The sequence below is a fragment of the Mesoplodon densirostris genome, chromosome 17, assembly GCF_025265405.1.
Source record: "Mesoplodon densirostris isolate mMesDen1 chromosome 17, mMesDen1 primary haplotype, whole genome shotgun sequence".
Lineage (NCBI taxonomy): Eukaryota > Metazoa > Chordata > Mammalia > Artiodactyla > Ziphiidae > Mesoplodon > Mesoplodon densirostris.
In genome coordinates this window covers 3,240,215-3,260,999 of record NC_082677.1, presented here as the reverse complement: position 1 = coordinate 3,260,999, position 20,785 = coordinate 3,240,215, and the positions used below count along the sequence as shown (strand labels likewise).

Below are 20,785 nucleotides of genomic sequence, written 5' to 3'. Positions count from 1 at the left end.
TTCAAGACTCATGATGCATCTAACCCACTTACGCTCCACATTCCTATCATTTCATGGCTCCTGCAACCTCTATTTCAACGTCTATTTAATTTTCCCTTATTTAAAAAGGAGTCTCTTATCCTCACTTGACGTCCCCTGCAGCAACTTCCCGCCCTCATTTTACTGCCCAGCTGTGAAGTCTCTAACGGTCTCTAACTGGCCCTTCCACCTCCGTGTGACCCTCCACCTCAGGCTTCCGTCCTGTGACTCCGGACAAGGGCCCAGAGCCTGGACTGCCCGGCGCCGAGCCGCGCCAGGCGGGGCTCCCGTGAGGCTTACCGGCCCGCGGGTCCTCCAACACGGCCTCTTCCTGCCTCCGCGCCGTCCCGCCACCCTGCCCCTTCCTCGCGGCCTGGGAGCCACCGCCGCAGCTCTCAAGGCTCAGCTCTGAGTGTGCCACTACCGCTCCATCCTGCTCCGGAGGGGGGCTGGAAGCGCCCACTGAGCCCCCTGCACTCCGTCGTCACACCTTGTCCCTGGAACACTTACGTGCCTGCTTTAGCTCACTCTCCCTAGGACACGGTAAGCATTTTGATCCCAAATGCCAGAGGAAGTGCGCTGCACATAACAGATGCTTAAAAAGGTTCTCTGAATTTGTGGACTCAGCAATATAACTTCAACGAACCACGTGGCACCTGCCCTGCCCACAAAAAACATTTATCACGCGACTTATCTGAACTCTTAAGTGATGGCCCCCAGACGGGGCATGTGAAAGACTTCACTTCCGTAAGGTTCTGGTCTTCACAATCTCAACGCTGCTCCTTACCTCAGAATTGCTTTTATTTCCCAGAAAGGCTTTCTTTGAACAAAAGGTTTTGGATTTAGTAAGATGGGTAACTCCTTCACTAAGGGAGTCAGAATGCTTCTGTTTTCAATTGGCAATTCACAAGACTGTGGGTACAGCACTAATTCCTGTGTATTTGAAATAAGAGAAACCACAGAGCAAACCCCTTTGAGTTCTCATACAAACTTTCCTCAACTCAACTCAGAAGCCATTTTCCCTTAAGGGAACTCTCGACTCCTACCCTCTTCTGTCTCAATCTTTGAGCATTTCACTTAGCCCACCAGACTTTAGTACCTTGGAGTTCTCCTTTTGTCTCTGAAAGACAAGTCTGGTTACGTGACAAGTGTCTCACAACTGCTTGTGGATGGAATCACCCAGTGTGAGAGTTACAATGGTTCCCATTCTTGTGTTCATTTTTTTCCCTTGAGTTTGCCTCCTCTATTACTTTGATAATGACCTTGTGCGTGTAATTTCATAAAAATTTCACACATGAAATTTAGAATTTCCTATTATGTTTAATCAGAGTCAAAACACTCTCCACAGTCTAAAGGCTTAAGTAACATTCTGTTCCTCCTAGGAAATACATATCTGATGACAAGGGAAGAATAAGTGGGAAGGAAACATGGGGGAATACTTTGTTCATATTTAACCAAAGAATCTGTAAGTGACCAGGAAACGTGAAAGCAGACAATAAAGCCTTTGAATCCTCTTTAAGTATCATAGTTTAGATTAGCTTTTTTTGGTAACACATTTATTAAAAATGTCACAAAGTATTCTCCAATAGTTGACTTAAAGACACATAAGCAGGTACAAACTTCCAGTTACAAAATAAGTAAGTCCTGGGTACATAACCTACAGCATGGTGACAACAGGTAACAATACTACACTGTATACCTGAAAGTTGCTAAGACAGTAGATCTTAAAAGTTTTCATCTGAAGAAGAAAAAAAATTGTAACTATTTGTGCTGATGGGTATTAATTAGACTTCTTGTAGTCACCATTTCACAATAGACACAAACATTGAATCATTATGTTGTGCACCTAAAACTAATAACGTTATATGTCAATTACATTTCAATAAAAAGACACAAAGCACTTTAAAAATTTCTACTTAAAATATTATCACTTAATTTATTATCACTTATTTATGAAAATATTATCACTTAATTTATTAAGTGATATTATCACTTAATTTATTTACATAGCACTCTGATAAACCCATTAAAAAGGCATATCACATAAAGTTCATTAACAGATCAGGGAAAACTTTAGGGAAAGATTTCTAGGTTGCCATGATCAGATCAAGTATACCGTATAACTGTGAAATATAAAACAAGTAAATCATCTATCATCATTCTTCCGCACTGATGTAAGGAAGATATTTTACGTTATATATTATACCGCCGGGACAAGAAGCAAGTAGACATTAGTGACAGAAGGTATTAGCCCCATTACCATTTTTATTAACTAAGACCTAACGAAACTAGCAAGTCACTGGAACGTAATATCTATAAAGCATGGTATAATTTATATTTAACCACTGACAGATTAAAAAAATGTGTTTTTCCCTCCTGTATAATAATTTAGGCAGTAGGCACGCTTATGAAACAAAGCAGTCCGGAGCATAAGCTCTAGAGTTGGATTACCAGGGTCTGAATCTATGCTCTTAGAAACAAAGCTCTCTGTTTTCTTGTTTGCGGTAATAGCAGTACCTGCCTCATAGGGCTGTTGTGGAAAATCACTGGGTTAATGTATCTAAATTGCTTAGAATACTGCCTCATACATAGTAAGCACTCAATAAAACCCAGTAACCATTAGTAATTTAAAAGTATATGCGCTACGCAGTTTTCTTACAGCATGTCTGTATGAAACTTCATAATTTTAAAAAGACCTATTTCTATTTGAAAAAAAATAAACAAAAATCCTACAATAAAATGACAGTTTACCTGAGCAGTTTCTATTTTCAATTTGTCAATATTGAGAGTGTTCCTCTGTAATCCACTGGCAGCCAATGACAAAAGCTGCTTCAGAGCTTTAATATCTTCCTGCACTTTAAGCATTGCTTTTGAAGACATTCTACTAATTTCTTCTTGGACTTGTTTTTGTTCCTTCACAAATTTCCTAAAAAAAAAAAATAAAACTGAGTTTTAAAAGAATACACCTTTGGTTTGTTTTATACAGAAAAAAAATAGGCTGCTCAGAGTTTTAAGTCCAGGTGTTTTAAGAAGCAACTACTAAAAATTCACCTAAAGTTCACAGAATGGCAGTTACAGAATTTAAATTCCTTTATTTATTTAATTCCATTGTCCTGCGTTCTCCCTGATTTCTAAAAGCACCACGATGCTCCCCAAGTTAAAACGCTTAGGAGGAGGAGAGGGTCCCCCTGAAACACCTCCCGGCACTCCAGTCTGATTCATCTGCTGATGACACCTCACATACTTACTGCAGGTTGTCCACGTCCTGGCAGATGACAGAAGGTAGAGTCTCATCCTTCAGCGCTTTACTATCCCTAAGAAAGATGCCACAGGCGCATTAACACCAGAGATCATAAAAAGCTGAAGGCTATCTGTATATTTTCTTTGGAGAAATGTCTCTTTAGGTCTTCCATACCTATAGCTGCTTCACTGTGTTGTACAGCAGAAATTAACACAACATTGTAAAGCAATTATACTCTAATAAAGATGTTAAAGAAAAAAAAAGCTGACAGATGAGTTCTACAACAGTATGTGTTAAGATACAAGAAAACAGAGCAAATATTCCCCATTTACAGTCTTCTTGGATGATTTTGAAATTCTTTATAAAGAACAATAAACTTCACGATCTACAAAATAACTAACAATTCATCTGACATGGAGGTTTCTTTTCTAAGGAGATTGGCATCTATTATAATAAGCACACGTAGATGCATTTGACTAAATGTTTAAGAACAAAATAAGAAAATACTACAGACGGGATGAAATATTAATCTAAGTTCCTCCAGCTCAAAAATTCCATGACTGACTTTTCATTCAGTTCAAAAATATTACAGCATTCACTAAAGGAAGTCTGCAAAACTTCTCACAATGAGCTGCTCACAATATTTTACAACTTCAATCTGTTCTTCAACAAAATAAGACCTAGGAGTAGCTTAAAGGATTGATGACTATTTAAGGAAGACAGCAATAAATGAAACTGGGCTGTAATGGCGGGAGCCGCAGATCTGTACGACTTCGGGGACATAACCCCGGGCAAACGGCTGGCTCTCGCTGCCTCCCCCTTTACGTAACAAATACACACAAGATGTTTGTGAGGCGAGAGCTTCGTCATTTACTTACAAATGCTTTATTTAGTGTAATAGAAATTATATGAGAATACAATCGGCAAGAAAATAATGATCTTCAAATGTATATATGACGTACATGGAGGTTATTCTCCCTCTTCAACAACAGTGAATGGTGCTGGGACAGTAACTTATATATAAACAGTATATATACATTTTTAATTTGTATATGTAAATAAGAAGTGCTCCAAGAGTAAAGTTCCATGAGTTGTTCAACATTTACTAAGTTAAAAAGACATATACATATATTTGTGTTTATTTATATTATTTGGGGAGAAGCCAACTATTTCCTAGAAAGAAATGGTTACAAATTTTCTTAAAGATCTGACCTTCCATAATCTCTCCAGAGCCTATGCTTATTATTTCACTTTTGACAAAAACTTTAAAATAATTTTTCTTCTAAATACCTATAAGGTTCCATTTACTTCCAACCATACATTGGCCTATAGTTTAATAAGTAAAACTCTTTAATTAAAATATTTTAAAAGTCAAATTGTAAACTTACTCTGGTCTTGTTCCTGTTTTATCACCTAGAAAATACAAGAAGCTTCGTGTAAAAACAGGTTATTATTCAATGTATTCCAAATACAAATTTTAAGTTAACACAAACTAAGGTATAAATAAAAATTGTTAAGGATTTCTTAGAATGCCTCTTAAACAGCATGTGATGTCACGACTTGTCACAAACTCTAAACACAGCATGTTACAGACATGTTTATGTACACATAAACACAGTTATGTAGCTGATTTGCATCTATTTCTTTCAAGGGCAAGAATCTTCCTTTTTCAACTATCTTCCCTGAAAAATCTTCTTGCCTAGGAGTTTAACTCCTGAGAGCTTTATCTGACACTTTTTAAGGCCCTCTTAACAGGCTGCTCCACCTGAGAAAAAAAAATAAGTTGCTAAAACATCTAAGGCTATTTTTTGAATTATGGAGTTATTACAAAGAAAATTAAGTAAAAACAAGAGACAGGACCTTATGTTTAAAATTTTTCATTCAAAGAGAAATAAATCCAAGTTTTCTAAGATTAAAAGGATTTTACCAACTTTTAGGATAGTAATTCACTCTTTAAAACAAGTACCTCCTACAATAAAACCCATGTCCAATTTTTAAAATCCCTATACAGACATAGGACACTGAATATTTTACAGCTTCAGGCATCATGCCATTCTAAGCCCTTCCAAACGGTCAGTGCAGTGTGTATGTACGCACTCCAGCTGGACATGCTTTCACCAGAAACAGAACAGGTGTTGGGAAACAAAAAACAAGCAGATCACACACACAGAACCAACAACCACAAAAAAACCGCAAAATGAATTTGGGTTGGAAAAAAATTTTTTAAGAATATTAGGCATGCCAAGAGCACAGCAAGAAGGGCATTTTCATACTGGTTGGTGAGTAAATAAACTGGTAAAACCTTTCTGGAAAGCAATTTCACAATATACGCCAAGACACTCCAAAATGTCCCTCCCTATAAGCCAATGATTCAATTTCTAGGTATCTGCCCTAAGGAAATAACCAAAATATGAACAAAATTTATAATAAAAGCACACAGCATCTTCTGTGTGCCTGGCTCTCCTAAGGTTTTACAAACAGCAATCCTCAAACCAACCCCATGAAGCAGGGACTGTTATTTCCCCTACTTTACAAAAGCACCGAGATAGACTGAATAAGGTCACAGAGGCTGTGAACAGCTAAGCCAGGATCTGCAGCCAGCAAACCAGCTACAGAGCCGACACTTAACTACCACACTATGTTGACTCTCTCTACAAGGATACCCAATACAGTGACGCTTCCCAGAGCAAAGATCTGGAAACAAACACTAACAGCAGGATGATGGCTGACTGCATGATGACACATCCATTCATAAAACTGACATTAAGCAGCATTAAAATATTTGTAAAGAACTACGGACACTGACTAAAACTTGTGATATATTACACGAGAAAGAACAGGTTACAAAACATGTACATGGTCCCTATTTTTAAAATGCATATTAAAACACGCATTAAGATAGTTACATAAGACATATGCACATACAAATCTGAGTTGTCTACAAAAATAAAATCTTAAATGCAAAACACACACAAAATTTGTGAAATATACTGCAAACTTAAAAATAATACCTTTACTATTGAATATTTAACTGACAATCTTCCAGACATAGGAATTTAAGTTCCCTCAATAGGACTGTTAGAATGTGAAATTAAGAGTAACATTACTTACTCTTTTTATCCGATGAGCTGCTAAAATCTATACCTCCAAGGCCTTCGTTGCCAGCAGCTGAAGTAGCTGCTGCAGTTCCCAGAGACAGACCTAAAGCATTTTGTCCAAGTCCTACAAGCAAGCCAGATGCCACTCATGAAGTTCCTCAATCTTTATAATGATTTCCCCACTAACCAAAGCACTCAAATACATTTAAGTTGGATCCCAGATTATTTTCATTCTTGATTTAGACAAATAGTAAGATACAAGTCTAGAGCAGGCTTTGGACAAAGACTGATAATCTTGCTTGGATTCAATGGTATATGTAGTTTGAATGATGTGATTTTATTTATTAAAACGGCCAGAATATATCTGTTCATGGATATTTGTGGATACTTGATTTTGTTTGTTGTTTGTAAACCCTCTCTATCAAAGCAGTTTTAGTTTGCATATTTTCAGGTGAATACATCTTGTCTTCCAATCATGCTTTGGAATTCTATACTTTTAAAATAATCTAGTACTGGATGTGTTAATTAACTTGATGGGGGCGAAACAATGTATACAGTCAAATCTTCATGTTGTACACTTTAAATATCTCACAATTTAATTTGTCAATTATACCTCAACAAAGCTGGGGGAAAATAAATAAAATAATCTAGCATGATTTCACAAGATTTTAGTATAATATAAAGCCAACAGTTCTACTACTAATGAAATTTAAAGAACTGATAACTAAAGACTTGAAGTTCAAACATCAAAATTTCACGTTCTCAAGTTTTTTTCCATTAAACTTAAAAAAAAAAAGTAGACTTCACTTATTTAAATCCTACTTCACAGACAAAAGGAACTGGAGCTAGACTCTAGTAATCTTAAGTCATCAATGTGTATCTGTGAATCAAGTAGCAAAATTTCAAAGATCCTGCACTGGTAAATCACATAAGTCCATGCATTCTCAAGCTGACACAATTGTGTTCTTTTTAGACAAGATGCTACTTACTTTAAAAACAGGAAACAGTAGGATATACTGGATAAGAGCATGGGATAAATGAAAACTGGATTTAAATCCTGACAATGTGTGAAAAAACAGAGCTGAATAAATGTTATGAATTTTTAAAAAATCAGTGGCACCTTTAGGTTAACATAACCATAAAGTAAGCATTGAATATTGTGTCAAAGAGCCTAAGAAAAATCAGAACAGACCTAAAAACTCAATAACGAGACATAAAAACTACCCTCTAACTCTTGTTTCTATTATTTTTGTGTTTTGCTCCCATGGGAATCTTTGGGAAAGATGTTTAAATACTTATCCTGCAAAGAAATGTACGTTATAGTCATCTAATCATTTGGTTATTAGAAGACACCTACAAAATTCACTATAAAAAAATCATTTAATGCTTGTTTTTAATGTCCTGACTTCAAAGCACTCTAACACCCTTTCCTAACATCTATAACAGAAAGCCATTCCCAGAACCTGGCTTATGAGGTCAAGTTGTGCCACAATGAATTTAGAGGCTGAAGGATTCAAGACTATCCAACTGCCATTTATTAAAAAGACAAATTTCTCTAGAATAGTTTACTGACTCCGGAAGCAGGCTCTTTCTTGCCTCCTTACCTAGTCAGTCAATGCTGAGAAAATGCATTTCTAAAATATGGCAATCATGTATGAACTTTATTTTATAATTCAGTTTTTACACTAAAAGGAAAACATAAAGGCTCAAGAGACCACATGATCTGCACAAAAGACCAAAACAAAGACAGAGTAAATTTAAACATGAATATTTACTCTTCTGGAGAGTCAATATCACAGTTACCTGATGCCGCTGTGCTTGCGCTTTGGAAAAGCGGCCCTCCCAAACCCGCCAAGGCTCCCCCTAAAGAGAGGCCTGCCGGTGCGGTGGTGGCTGCGGCTGCCGTCCCACTCAGGCTGCTGAGAGTGAATCCTGTGGACGCTATAAACAGAGAGCCCGTGAGCCCCCGAGAGCGCGAGCATCACAGAAAACACAAGACATTTTCTTAAAAACTGACGTCACGATAAACTTGGCTCTTAAGAAAAACCACTCACTAAAGCTAACATTATACATACTTAAGAACAGAAAGAAATAATACCTTTAAAGCAAAAACCAGTGACAGGAATAAGGGCTTTGGTTAATACCAGCATGGTATCAGGTAAGTGACTCCAGACAGTAATAGAGTTTTCAACCCAGGCTACCAACTCCACACTCAAAACCGGATGAATCCTAAGCCAAGCAAGGTTTATGCAAACTCTTTACCCTTCCCTGTCACCAAAGTGCACCTTGAAAACAACGTAGACATGTGCCCTCTCACCCGCTCCCCTGCTTTGCTCTGTAAAGAGACCAACTTCCAAGAGGGCCTCTGCTGCTTTAATGCTCAAGGCTGGTCTTCACAAACCAGTAACTCAGTAGGTCAACACTGCTGAATGACTGAAATAAAAATGCTCCCCAACTGAAGTTATCTTTACCAAAGGTGGATACCTACATTCACTGACCGAGTGAAGTAAGAACTCAGCCAGAAAATGCCACCCTTCCTCGACACGCCTCACCTGCAGGCGTCGACGTCAGAGCGGACGAGAGCGTGAGACCGCCAGCCGAGGCAGACGTGACGGGCAGCGCAAAGGGGGTGGCGGACGCCGCGGGTTTGCTGAAGCCTAAGCTGAAGCCTGCCGTGGACGCAGAGGTGGTGGTCGGCGGGCCTGTAAACAAACAGCCCAGCTTACTGTAGCCACATGTGTATCATACAGGTACCAATCTGGAACCTAGAGGTCTACTTCTCGTAGATGGAACAAAGGTCTATGTACTTATATACGTACGAGAGAGAAAAGCCATTCACCACATCAGGGTGTGTACTAAAGACGAAAATCCCACCTATGTGGTAATACTGAAATTCAATTTCAGCCCTACCTCTAGATACACCTAAAACGGCACTTCCCCCTCCTCTCCTTTATACTCAACAGAAAACAGTCCTTCTTCTCCAAGACTATTTAAAACATCTTCTCTGCTGCTTGAAATCCTCCTCCTCTGCTTCTGTGTCTGTCAGTGCCCTCCAGTCCCTTCTGTCTGTCTCCCTCCTCGGTTCACCTCTTTTTATTTTTTTAATGGATTTACTTATTTTTGGCTGCATTGGGTCTTCGTTGCTGTGCGCGTGCTTTCTCTAGTTGCAGCGCGCGGGGGCTACTCATCGTTCTGGTGCATGGTCTTCTCATTGCAGTGGCTTCTCTTGTTGTGGAGCATGGGCTCTAGGCGCACTGGCTTCAGTGCGCTGGTTCTGGCACGTGGGCTCAGTAGTTGTGGCGCACGGGCTTAGTTGCTCCGCGGCATGTGGGATCTTCCTGGGCCAGGGCTCAATCCCGTGTTCCCTGCATTGGCAGGTGGATTCTTAACCACTGCGCCACCAGGGAAGTCCTCGCCTCTTTTTTAAAATTGAAGTATAGCTGATTTACAGTGATTCAGCTGTATAGCAAAGTGATTCAGTTTTATATATACATACACATACACACACACACACACACACACACACACACACACACACACATATTTTTTCAGGTTCTTTTCCATTATAGGTTATTACAAGATGTTGAATCTAGTTCCCTGTGCTATACAGTAGGTCCTCGCTATCTGCTTTACACATACTAGTTGTGTATCTCTGTTCACTTCTTAAATGATACTGCCTATGGCTCCATTCTTGCTCCCTCACTTCCTGAAACATCTCACCCACTTTCAGAATCTCACTATAGGTTCATGGGTCTAAATCTACATCTACCTGAGTCTCCAAAGACTAGCTCTACCTGGATGTCCCTCTGGACCCCTACACATCTCCCTATAAAAAAATTTCCTAAATCCCCCAGGGTCAATTTGGTTGCTCAAACCAGAAATCATAATCATCCTTGACATCCCCTCGCTCCCCTGTATTCTATCAGTACAAGTCCTGTCAATTCTACTTCAGAGATATCCCTGGATTACAAACATCCTCAAAAACCTTAGTTCAGGCCATCTCTCTCTCAAGAACTATTACAATAACCTCCACGATGAGTCTCCTCCAACCTCTAATCTACTCTTGGAATTATCTCAGTTACTTTATTTATTTTATTTTATTTTATTATTTTTTTTTTTTTGCGGTATGCGGGCCTCTCACTGCTGTGGCCTCCCCCGTTGCGGAGCACAGGCTCCGGACGCGCAGGCTCCGGACGCGCAGGCTCAGCGGCCATGGCTCACGGGCCCAGCCGCTCCGCGGCATATGGGATCCTCCCAGACCGGGGCACGAACCCATATCCCCTGCATCGGCAGGCGGACTCTCAACCACTTGCGCCACCAGGGAGGCCCTCAGTTACTTTAAAAAAGAACAAAATAATACGCTGGTGATTCCCCCGACTTAAGGTTCCCACTAAGTCTATACATTAGTCTTTAAAATAGATTCTAAAGGCTTGGTACCCAAAACCCTTTCCTATGTGGTCCTAACCCGCTCCGCCAATCTCCTCTTCCTACCATGCCTACCCTCAGAACCCTGAACTCCAAGGGCAAAGTACCTTTCCTATTTCCCTGGATCCTTTAATGACTGGGCCTCCGCACTCTCCACTCCTGCCTGGAACAGTGCTTCCTGCCCCGCCAATCAACAACTCTCTCCTCCTCCTCAGCCTTCCTAGTGCCTTTCCTGCGTCTAGAGCGCGTATCAGATGACACAAGAACCCATCGTCCTGCCTGCCAGCTCCCTTTACCTCACAACAGGCTGAAGGTCTTGCACAGGGACCAGGGGCCCCTGCCCTCATCAGGGTCCTCCACCACATTCGGCTGATAATCCGTGATCAAGGCACTGTGTAGACTCACGGCCACAGCCAAGAAGTAGTAGTTATTCCAAGTTACTAAACGGAGAAATTATGAATGACCTGCATTTTGGCTTCTCCTGAAGGCACTCGGAGAAAAGAAGTCAGAAACTATGCTTCTGGATCGTCCTTGCCACAAGTGGAAGTCCCTGCCAGAGTAACGTGCTTTGAAAACACGCATAGGCTCTAAAATCTCAGGACAGGATCCAACTGCTTGCCCTTGTAACCAGTCCTGTCCGAAACTTTGGTGGTAGACAGACGTGCTTTCTGTTGATAACAGGTAAGCGGCATCTAAGTGAAGAAAGTTCACCAATCTTTAATTTATTTCAATTTTAAGTTTATATTTAATTAAATTAAGTAATTTTAATTGAGGTTCCTCACTGTCCTCTTGTCCATTCACATTATTTCCTGGCATCCAAGTCAAGGCACCCTGGTTACCCACATTCCCTGCAGCATATCACAATAGAGAACCACAATATTTTTGAGCTGGAAGGGAATTCAAAAACTTTTTATTCCAATACCCTCATTTGACAGATAACTAAAAGCTGCCAGATATGACCATCTAAGGCCTCACAATTATTTAGAGGTACAACTAGCGCTCAATTCCAAGACTTCTGGCCTAAAGTTTGGTTCTTTTTTCACTAAAAGGGCTTAAATGACTGAAAAATATAAATGTGAAATAAATTTTGACAGAAAAAGACAATTCTGTATTAAAAATTTTTTTCTGAACTAAAAAAGGATTACATAATCATCAATTTTTAAAAAATAGTCAAATACTGAACGGTTCTTTTTTTTTTTTTTTTTTTTTTGCGGTATGTGGGCCTCTCACTGTTGTGGCCTCTCCCGTTGCGGAGCACAGGCTCCGGATGCGCAGGCCCAGCGGCCATGGCTCACGGGCCCAGCCGCTCCGCGGCATGTGGGATCCTCCCAGACCGGGGCACGAACCCGTATCCCCTGCATCGGCAGGCGGACTCTTAACCACTGCGCCACCAGGGAGGCCCCTGAACGGTTCTTTGAAAAGTCAGTATCTATGATCTATATTCAGTTCCTTATATGTTTCTTCTATAGCCCAGCTCTGTGAGAGATTAGGAAAGCGTAGAAAAACCACAGATCTGGGATCTTCCCTCAGAAATTCTTACTCGGAGTTAATCCTGTAGTTACAGCTGTTGCTATTCCTGGGGACAAAAAGAGAAATAAACTTCAATCATCAGTGGCAGATGGCATTCTTTTGGCCTGTAACAGGGCAAGACTTGGAATCACCCTCAGGGAGTGATAACACTGCTGGTAAGACTAACGGGTATCACAGTATCTTCCACCACAACCACTGCCTAACACAGCGTTCCTTCTATAGCACTGGTTCTCGTATCACAGGCTGTGTATAATTTGATCAATTAGGGATTAAGAGTTGTAAAATGCAGGGTTTCCCTGGTGGCACAGTGGTTGTGAGTCCGCCTGCCGATGCAGGGGACGCCGGTTCGTGCCCCAGTCCGGGAAGATCCCACATGCCGCAGAGCGGCTGGGCCCGTGAGCCGTGGCCGCTGAGCCTGCGTGTCCGGAGCCTGTGCTCCGCAACGGGAGAGGCCACAACAGTGAGAGGCCCGCGTACCGCAAAAAAAAAAAAAAGAGTTGTAAAATGCAAACAACTATTGCCTATAACAAAACCCGGCAAGGAGGGAAAAAAAGCTAGTCCAAACAAAACTCCGGCACTGTCTCAAGAGGCACGTTGGCTGGTCTCACGTTTACGCCTGCAGTTCTTCCACGGTCTCTGTGTAGCTGTGGAAAGTGCTGCAGTCAAGGCTGGCAGCTCAATGCAAAAGGTGGTAACACAGACCAAGAGACTCTGAGGGCAAAGAATAAAGGTAAATAAGGAAGTAAACTTTTAAAACGGTGGATCCAGTGAAGCATATTTTTGGCTTATAATAACAAAATATCTGTATTTTTTTAAAAAAACTTTTTATTATTGAAATGTCCACCAGAAACCTTTACCTCCTGCCCTTTTCCCAGTGCAACAATTGTTTTAATAATTTTAAAAATCTGAAACATCTCTTAGGAATGTAAATTATAATGTTATAGCAAAATAGGAAGCTGACTGCCTCAGATGCTAAATTAATTAATGTCCAAACTGTAAACTTGACTCAATCTTCACCAAGATAAAACACTGCATTATATAATCTAACATAAACTTGAATTACTTTAATTCATTACTTTTAAATAGATTTATTTCCTTTAATTCTTAGATCTATGTTTGTGTTGTCCTTCCTTACACTGAAGTAAGTCACAGCTAATGGCTGGCCCTATCTCTGACCCTTGATCCCACATCCCTGTCTGCCTTTTCATCTCAGTATTTACCATTTTTTAGGTCTACACCAGTGACGATCCTTGTAAAGGGAGGAGACACCGGACAGAACCTGCAAAGAATGAAGACCCCAAACCCACTCCCCGAGAATCTGACAACCCTCCTTACCTGTGCTCGTTCCTCCCAGAGTGAACCCAGTGGCAGGTTTAGATCCAAAGAGCCCGGTTCCGAAACCACCAGAAGGAGCAGATGTTGTCACTGGAGTTGCCGTGCTCCCAAGACTCCCAAAACTGAGCCCCACAGAAGGATTGCTTGTTCATAGAAAACACAAAACAAAGTCTACTAGGGCCAATACTTATTTAAGGGAAATGCAAGTTAGCTCTTCAAGGTTAACTATTTCTCCATTTAAGCATCTCACACATCTCCACAGGATACAAAAGTAATCACAACTCACCTTCAACCAACCACGTTCAAATATTTTTCTGTTCTCTATCAAAATAAATCCACATACAAAATTATTCTTAAAAAATGCAACACCAGTCTTCAAGAAAAGCAGAATCTATAGCAATTAGGATTTCAGATGCCAAGGAATCATAAACAAGATCACGTATGTTCTGCTTTCACCAGTTTTTGATTGAAAGCTAGCGTATTTTAAAACAGCCATAGGAAATCCTACAAATATGGTTCATCTTCCTTCTGAACTATGTATGTACAATTCACACTGCTAAGCTCATTTGTTCTTCCCCGACTGCTAACATAAAGACATGCCCAGAAATAGGAAAGTTACTCGAAGCTGTCCCCGCCACCTCTCTGTTGCTGTATCGCCAGCCCTGGGGGTGGGGATGAGGGACAAGAATAGACATACCCTGGCACGAGGAAGCTGCAAAGCAAAGCTACCCTCTGCAAAGACTGTGTAAGATCAGCAGAAACCCTCTTCAGAGGTTCTGAAAGCTTAAAAAAGAGCAGCTGATGATAACAAGTGATGTGAACAAAGTTTACAGCTTTTCAACTGTTCTTAGCAAGCTGCAGAGGCTCAAATTTGCTATCTATAAATGGTAGAACAAATTACAAAAACAAGCCAAAAAATCTTGACAATTTGACATTTCAAAAATTATGTCGGAGAGTTAAGAGAGATTACAACACGTATAACATAATGGGAAATCCCGTTCATGCTATATGTGTATCTTTATTACTTCTCTCCCTGGCCTTCCACATAGACATAAACACCATGGTGGAACCGCATGTCAGTTTTTTAAAAAAGCTTCAAAGCCTGCGGCATTTCAATGGAAGAGGCAGGCAGTAGTGCTCTGGCCAGGCTCCGGTGCTGGTACTTGTGCGACATAACGTTTCTGGGCCTCTATTTCCTCATCAGCAAAATGGGAATAACAGTACCCACCTAAGACTTTTTGTAAAGATTTAGAGATTATGAAGGGCAAATGAACTTCACTCAATAAATGCTGTTGCTACTGTTATCATAAGGAGCACTTATAAATTCAACTAAACGTATCATGTACAAGGTTCTATGCCAGTTCATCACTGTGAGGGGAACGGAGAGGGAGGAGTTTTTAAGGAAGGAGAACTTGAAACCAGTCATCAACACTGAGCAGGAAAAAGGAGAGGTTGCACCCTAATTGTGTCTCTCCCTATGAGCACGTGTGTATGTGCCCCTCTGTGTATATAAGCACAGGGGGCTAGCAGGGCAGGGCTGCAAGGTCTAACCCAGAATTAAAGCACAACTGAACCAAAATGTATTTTTAAGAAACAGTTTGTTGGCAAATTATGAAGAATCAAATTAAGGAAATGTTTATTATGCTACCCTTCCTCCCAAACAAGTCAGTAACCCATGTTTTTACTGCTCTTCCATAAATACACAAAAGATATACAGTGAAAGTATGTATTTTTAAGACAAAGTATTTAAAATTTCTTGACAATTTAAGACAATGAAGTGTTTCACAAGTTCATAAAGTTGAAAACATTACCAGAGAAAATATATCAAAGTAAAATCTTACTTTACCAGAGAAGCAAAGGAGAAATTTCTGTGGCAGAAATACTCACTTAAAGAAAAACAAAAAGCTACCTCAGACCTAACCAATTATTGCCTCAACCAATATTATCTGCCAATTCCTCAACAAGGACATGATGTTGAAAAGCCAGCAGACCCTGCCACATGAGGAATGGAATCTTGCCTTACCGTGGACTTGGGAGCTAACCTAACCTAGGTGCATTTACTAAAAGAATGTTAGGCCTCCAAACCAGTACTCCAATGGGCAGGTGTTAGACCGTCTCTCCTTTTATTAATTTCCCAAGCCTTTCTACAGCATGTATAAATTTTTCTAGTTTATTGCTAATAATTCATTTACTCAATCATTCAACAAGTATTTATAAAAGCCCTGCTAGGCACTGTCACAGGGACTCAGGCCCTGCCCTCAGGAAGTTTCCAACCAGAGAAAGAGATTTATCAATCATTCATGCATTCAACAAATACATATTGAGCTCCACTGTGTCTCCTGGAAAACAAGCATGAAAAGATCTCCACCATCATGGAGCGTAAACAAGTCAACAAAAAATGTAAGGAACTGATCCAACTGTGGTAAGTGCTATGGTACAGGGTAAGGGATGGAAACCTCTCTACACTGACAGGTCAGAAAAGGCTTCCCTCCGATGTAAGCACGTGAGTCCCACAAGCAGGCATCAGCTCAGCACAAGAGGTTGTAGTGCAATTCCAGGCAGAGGGAACTCCCCTAAAGTGGGAAGGGGTTTGGCCTTCACCTGAGGAACTGAGAAAAAGCCCAAGTTGTGTTTTTCAAACTAAGATCAGGACCCATGAGAGGAGCAAAAAATCACTTTAATAGCTCACAACCAGCATTTTAAAAAAAGGAAACGGAACAGAATAGAAAATATCAGGCCAAAAAAAAAAAGAAAATATCAAAGTGCATAGAAAATATCAAAGAGTAAGGGTAGTATCTTTCACTGAAACTGTTTCAGTTACTTATTTGTATGCCTGTAGATGTTATTATTTTCTTTTTTTACAGTTGGGTCTGGATCACTGAATTGGAGCAAAGAGAAATGAGAAGATGGGCTCAGGATGTCTGAAGAGGTTCCAGACTGGGCCTTGCAGACCATGGTAAAGTTTATTTTTACTTCATTCCAAGGATAGTGGAAAATCACTGAAGGGAGGCAATGGGAATTTTTTTTTTTTAATCTGGCTACAACGTTGTAAAAAAAAAAAAAAAGAAGTTGATGTAAAAGCAGTTGAGACAGCAACTGGGATTCCAGGGAACTAATCAAAGTAGGAGGTGATGGGAGCAGTTTTCATCTAACAGGAGAAGGTTACTGGTTGAGAAGCTGGCAGGAGTCATTAAGTATTACGATCTTTCATGTAAGCTTCAGGAGAGCAGGATTTATTTATCTTACCACCTAAAGGGGAGCCTACTACTTAGGAATGCGTTCAACAAATATTTGTTCCACGAATGACAAGAGCCTGCAACAGGGTGGAGGCCCTGGAAATGAAGCAAATGGCAAGTAAAGCATTAAAATGATCAGGCCTCACTGATTAAGCGCACAGACTGACGGCACAGGAGCTATGAAGGAGAACTCCAAATTTCTGACTTCACTATGTCGTCTTTGCCCACCCTACCCCCTCCCATACAGACAAAACGGAAGGGTTTTTTGCCTTGATCTTCCAGCTTCGGGAGCTATCTTGTAACTCATTCTAGGCACACTATTTGACTTAATGATCTCCATTTTTATCTTCAGAAGTTTGAGCTCTAAAGAGCAAACCTCGCATCATTGAAATGATCTTTATTTTAATTGCCTCTTCCTGGACGTCTGCTGGCCAGATTGTTATCACCTGAAGAGGTGAGGTAGGAGGCTGCACAAAGACGATGACTATGGCGCCTACATTTCACAATTCAAGTAAAAGACAGTGAGAGTCACCGCAATATCCTCACCTGTGATACACTAATTTGCACATACTGTTCAAAACTACCACCAAAAAATGCTGTAACAAGTATTTTGAAACAAAAAAAACAAGAGAACAGATAGGGCCCCAGAAGGCACAAAAGGTTTGAAAGCGCGTTTAAAATAACCACGAAATCATTAATGTCCCAAAACATATATCCTGCAATGGCGTCTCAATTATCGGGGAGAAACTTGTCATTGTCCCCCTTACAATTTCCTATTAAGTCTCTTTTTCTAAAAAGAGCTTAGATCCGACAACCTTAGCTCCATTCATCCCTCCGACATTCACCGGGCGCCGGGATGAGCCCAGAGAAGCGGCGAAACCGCGGCCGGGCCTCCGCGTGGAAGCCGGCGCCCCCCGCCCTGGCCGCCCGCGACCCCCAGGCCACCCGCCACCAGCCCCGCCGGGAAGGAGGCCCCTCGCGGTTACCTAGACGCCGCGGTCCCGAAGGAGAAACCGCCGCCCGTGCCGCTCCCGCTGGCGGCCACGGTGGAGGAGCCCAGCGTGCTGCTCCCGAAGGAGAACCCCCCGGACATGGCTGCGGGCTTGGCGCAGTCGGCAAGCTAATGGCTCGGCTCGCCGCTCCCGCCTCAAGGCCTAAGCGGGCCGGGCAGCATCGCTCCCACCCAGCCGCGACCCTGCGCGAACGCGGAGCCCAGCGGACGCGAAGACCGGTCCGACGGTGTGGAGATGGCGCAGCGCGCGTATACTGCGGCCGCCCGCACGAACCTCCAGGACCGCGACAGCCACGCAGGGGCCGCTGGGAGTGGGCGGAAGGGGAGGGAAGGAAGGGGAGGGGAGGAAGGGGAGGGGAGGGGAAGAGGAGGGGGAAGAGGAGGGGGAAGGGAAGGGGGCGGTGCCGGGAGATCCTGATGGGACCGTGTCTCTCTCGGTTCTTCCTGTTTTGGCGTCTGTGCTGACGTAACTTTTGCATTATGGCTGCCTAATCTCAGTTATTGCTTATATCCTTGCCTCGTGAGCAACCCTTAAACATAAGGGAAATGGGGCTTTAAAGAGGAGATTCCCTCCGACGGGAGGATGAGGAAAGGCTTGCGGGCGGTGGTGAGTTCGAGGTGCTGCCTTCATAATGCGGATCCTTATTTTCCCATCAGGGGTTGTTACATTACTCTTGCAGAGGGTTTTCCTACCTGCGATTTCTTCCAATAAAATACATCTTATAAGCAACCACCGTATTTGCTTTCCTAAAACAATTCCCACCAGGACACTGCTTGATCAGAAACCGTGGGACTTCCCGTGTGGCGCTCAGAGTCTTACACATCACGGATCTTTCTAACCTGACGTCTCACAGCTCCCCTTAATGCAGCACTTTCTCCTGCATTGAGCTTGGGCATTGCCACCTGCTATGGACTGAAGTGTTTCCCTCCAAAATCCACATGTTGAAACCCTAACCCCCCAATGCCATGGTATTTGGAGATGGAGCCTTTGGGAGGTAGTAAGGTTTAGATGAGGTCATGAGGGTGGGACCCTCATGATAGGATTAGTTCCCTAACAGTAAGAGACACCAGAGAACTCACTTTCTCTGCCTCTGAAGACACATCCAAACGGCAGCCTTCTGTAAGCCAGGAAGAGAGCCCATGAATACCTTGATCTTGAACTTAGCTTCCTGAACTGTGAGAAATGAATTTCTGTTGTTTAAGCACCCAGTCTGTGGTATTTTATTATTGCAGCTTGAGCAGCCTAATACACCATCTCTGTGTATAATTTAAAAATTAACTGCATTTCAAATATTATGGCAGTCACTGTGGGAATGATAAAAAAGAAAAGGGACGTATTTGAACTATTGTATAAAGAAAAAGTTCATAGTGATTAAACAGGAAGAGAAAAAATATTGTGGGTTTTTTGAGCTTCAGTGGTCTAGAGAATGCTATTATCAGTGATGAGTATAGGATGGTCATTAAGAGAGCTGGGGATATAAAATCAAAGGGTACTTTTGACTTGGAAACAAGAAAAGATAGATCCAGATGATTTTTGTAAAAAGGTAGAAAGTGGCAACCTATGTGTTAATTCCATTGCATATTCTTTCCAAAACTTTTGAAGAATACCAACATAAAATTAGTAAGAGCAAAATTCCTGGCACTTAAATGCATATATGTTAATTACCAACACATGTAAGATTAGCTGGATGGAAAGAGCATGTAAATATGTAGTAGGGATTAATATAAGACGTTCATAATAGGTGAAACTGGGTGTGGGGTATATAGGAACTCTCTTTGTAATAACTCTGTAAATCGAAAACAGTTCTAAAAATCAGTTTATAAAAGAAAATAGTAAGAAAATCACTCAGAGAAGAGAATTTGGAGGGGAGCCACTCAAATTGACAACCTATTTTTTAAACTTTATTTTTAAAAAATTTTAGTACAGCATTTCTGTCTTGTATCTGTCAGAGTAGTTTAAGTTATTGCTGCAGAAACCCCAAAATCCCACACAGAGGCGCACTGCAGAAATGGAAACTGAAATATTTGATAAACAGTATTACAATCTACCACATGCCTCTAGAGGCACCAAATGTAAGACTGGACCTCAAAGAGGCTTTGTAATCTTATATGCCTTCTTCTGTTTGTCCTATTAGCAAAAAGAAAAGAAATTCTCACCCGTATGCTCTACAGAAATAAAATTCCAAAGAAAGCAGTTTCTGTAAGCCCAATTGTTTGTTTATTGAATTGAAAACTTCACAGTAAGGTGGCAATAACATAAGCTTCATGCCTGTGTAAGATAAAACCCCTTCCAGCCAGGCAAAACCATGGAGCACTGGAATTTGGCTTTACCTTCCTTTCCTGACAAGAGTAACTTCCTATTCCAAAGCATGTTTCCAAATACTCTTACTGGGCATTATGGGACCTGAACCCATGTATCAGTTCTATGTGAATTGCTTCTTTCTGAGGATGAAGCTAGTGATTTGAATTCTAAATTCGACAGCAAGCCATTTTGCTTCCCCTTGTTGTTTTTTTGTTGTTGTTGTTGTTGTTTTTGCGGTATGCGGGCCTCACACTGCTGTGGCCTCTCCCTTTGCGGAGCACAGGCTCCGAACGCGCAGGCTCAGCGGCCATGGCTCACGGGCCCAGCCGCTCCGCGGCATGTGGGATCCTCCCGGACCGGGGCACGAACCCGGGTCCCCTGCATCGGCAGGCGGACTCTCAACCACTGCGCCACCAGGGAGGCCCCACCTTGTTTTTTATATTGTGAAAATTCTGTTAAGATACCCCATCTTTTGCTGATTTACTAGCTGTATGATGACATTCTTAATGTTATAATCAAGCTGAATTATCTGAAAGGCAATAGTACTGTAAAAAATTCTAATTTGGATTTGCATTAAAATATCTAAAT

The 20,785-nt window shown here is 41.5% G+C and overlaps 1 protein-coding gene across 3 annotated transcripts in view; it reads right to left on the bottom strand.

Annotated features, from left to right (window-relative positions):
- The window catches only part of NUP58 (nucleoporin 58), a 35,917-nt gene extending 17,728 nt beyond the window's left edge, over positions 1–18,189 (bottom strand). For all 3 annotated transcript variants that reach the window (XM_060079593.1, XM_060079594.1, XM_060079595.1), the window contains exons 1-8: positions 17,870–18,189; positions 13,648–13,790; positions 8,910–9,059; positions 8,161–8,298; positions 6,371–6,481; positions 4,648–4,672; positions 3,267–3,332; positions 2,770–2,944 (exon numbers count right to left, since the gene is read on the bottom strand). In XM_060079593.1, coding sequence (XP_059935576.1) covers positions 2,770–2,944; positions 3,267–3,332; positions 4,648–4,672; positions 6,371–6,481; positions 8,161–8,298; positions 8,910–9,059; positions 13,648–13,790; positions 17,870–17,976 — 915 coding nt within the window. In that variant the 5' untranslated portion in view covers positions 17,977–18,189. The remainder of the gene's footprint in view (positions 1–2,769; positions 2,945–3,266; positions 3,333–4,647; positions 4,673–6,370; positions 6,482–8,160; positions 8,299–8,909; positions 9,060–13,647; positions 13,791–17,869) is intronic.
- Positions 18,190–20,785: the final 2,596 nt, after the last annotated feature.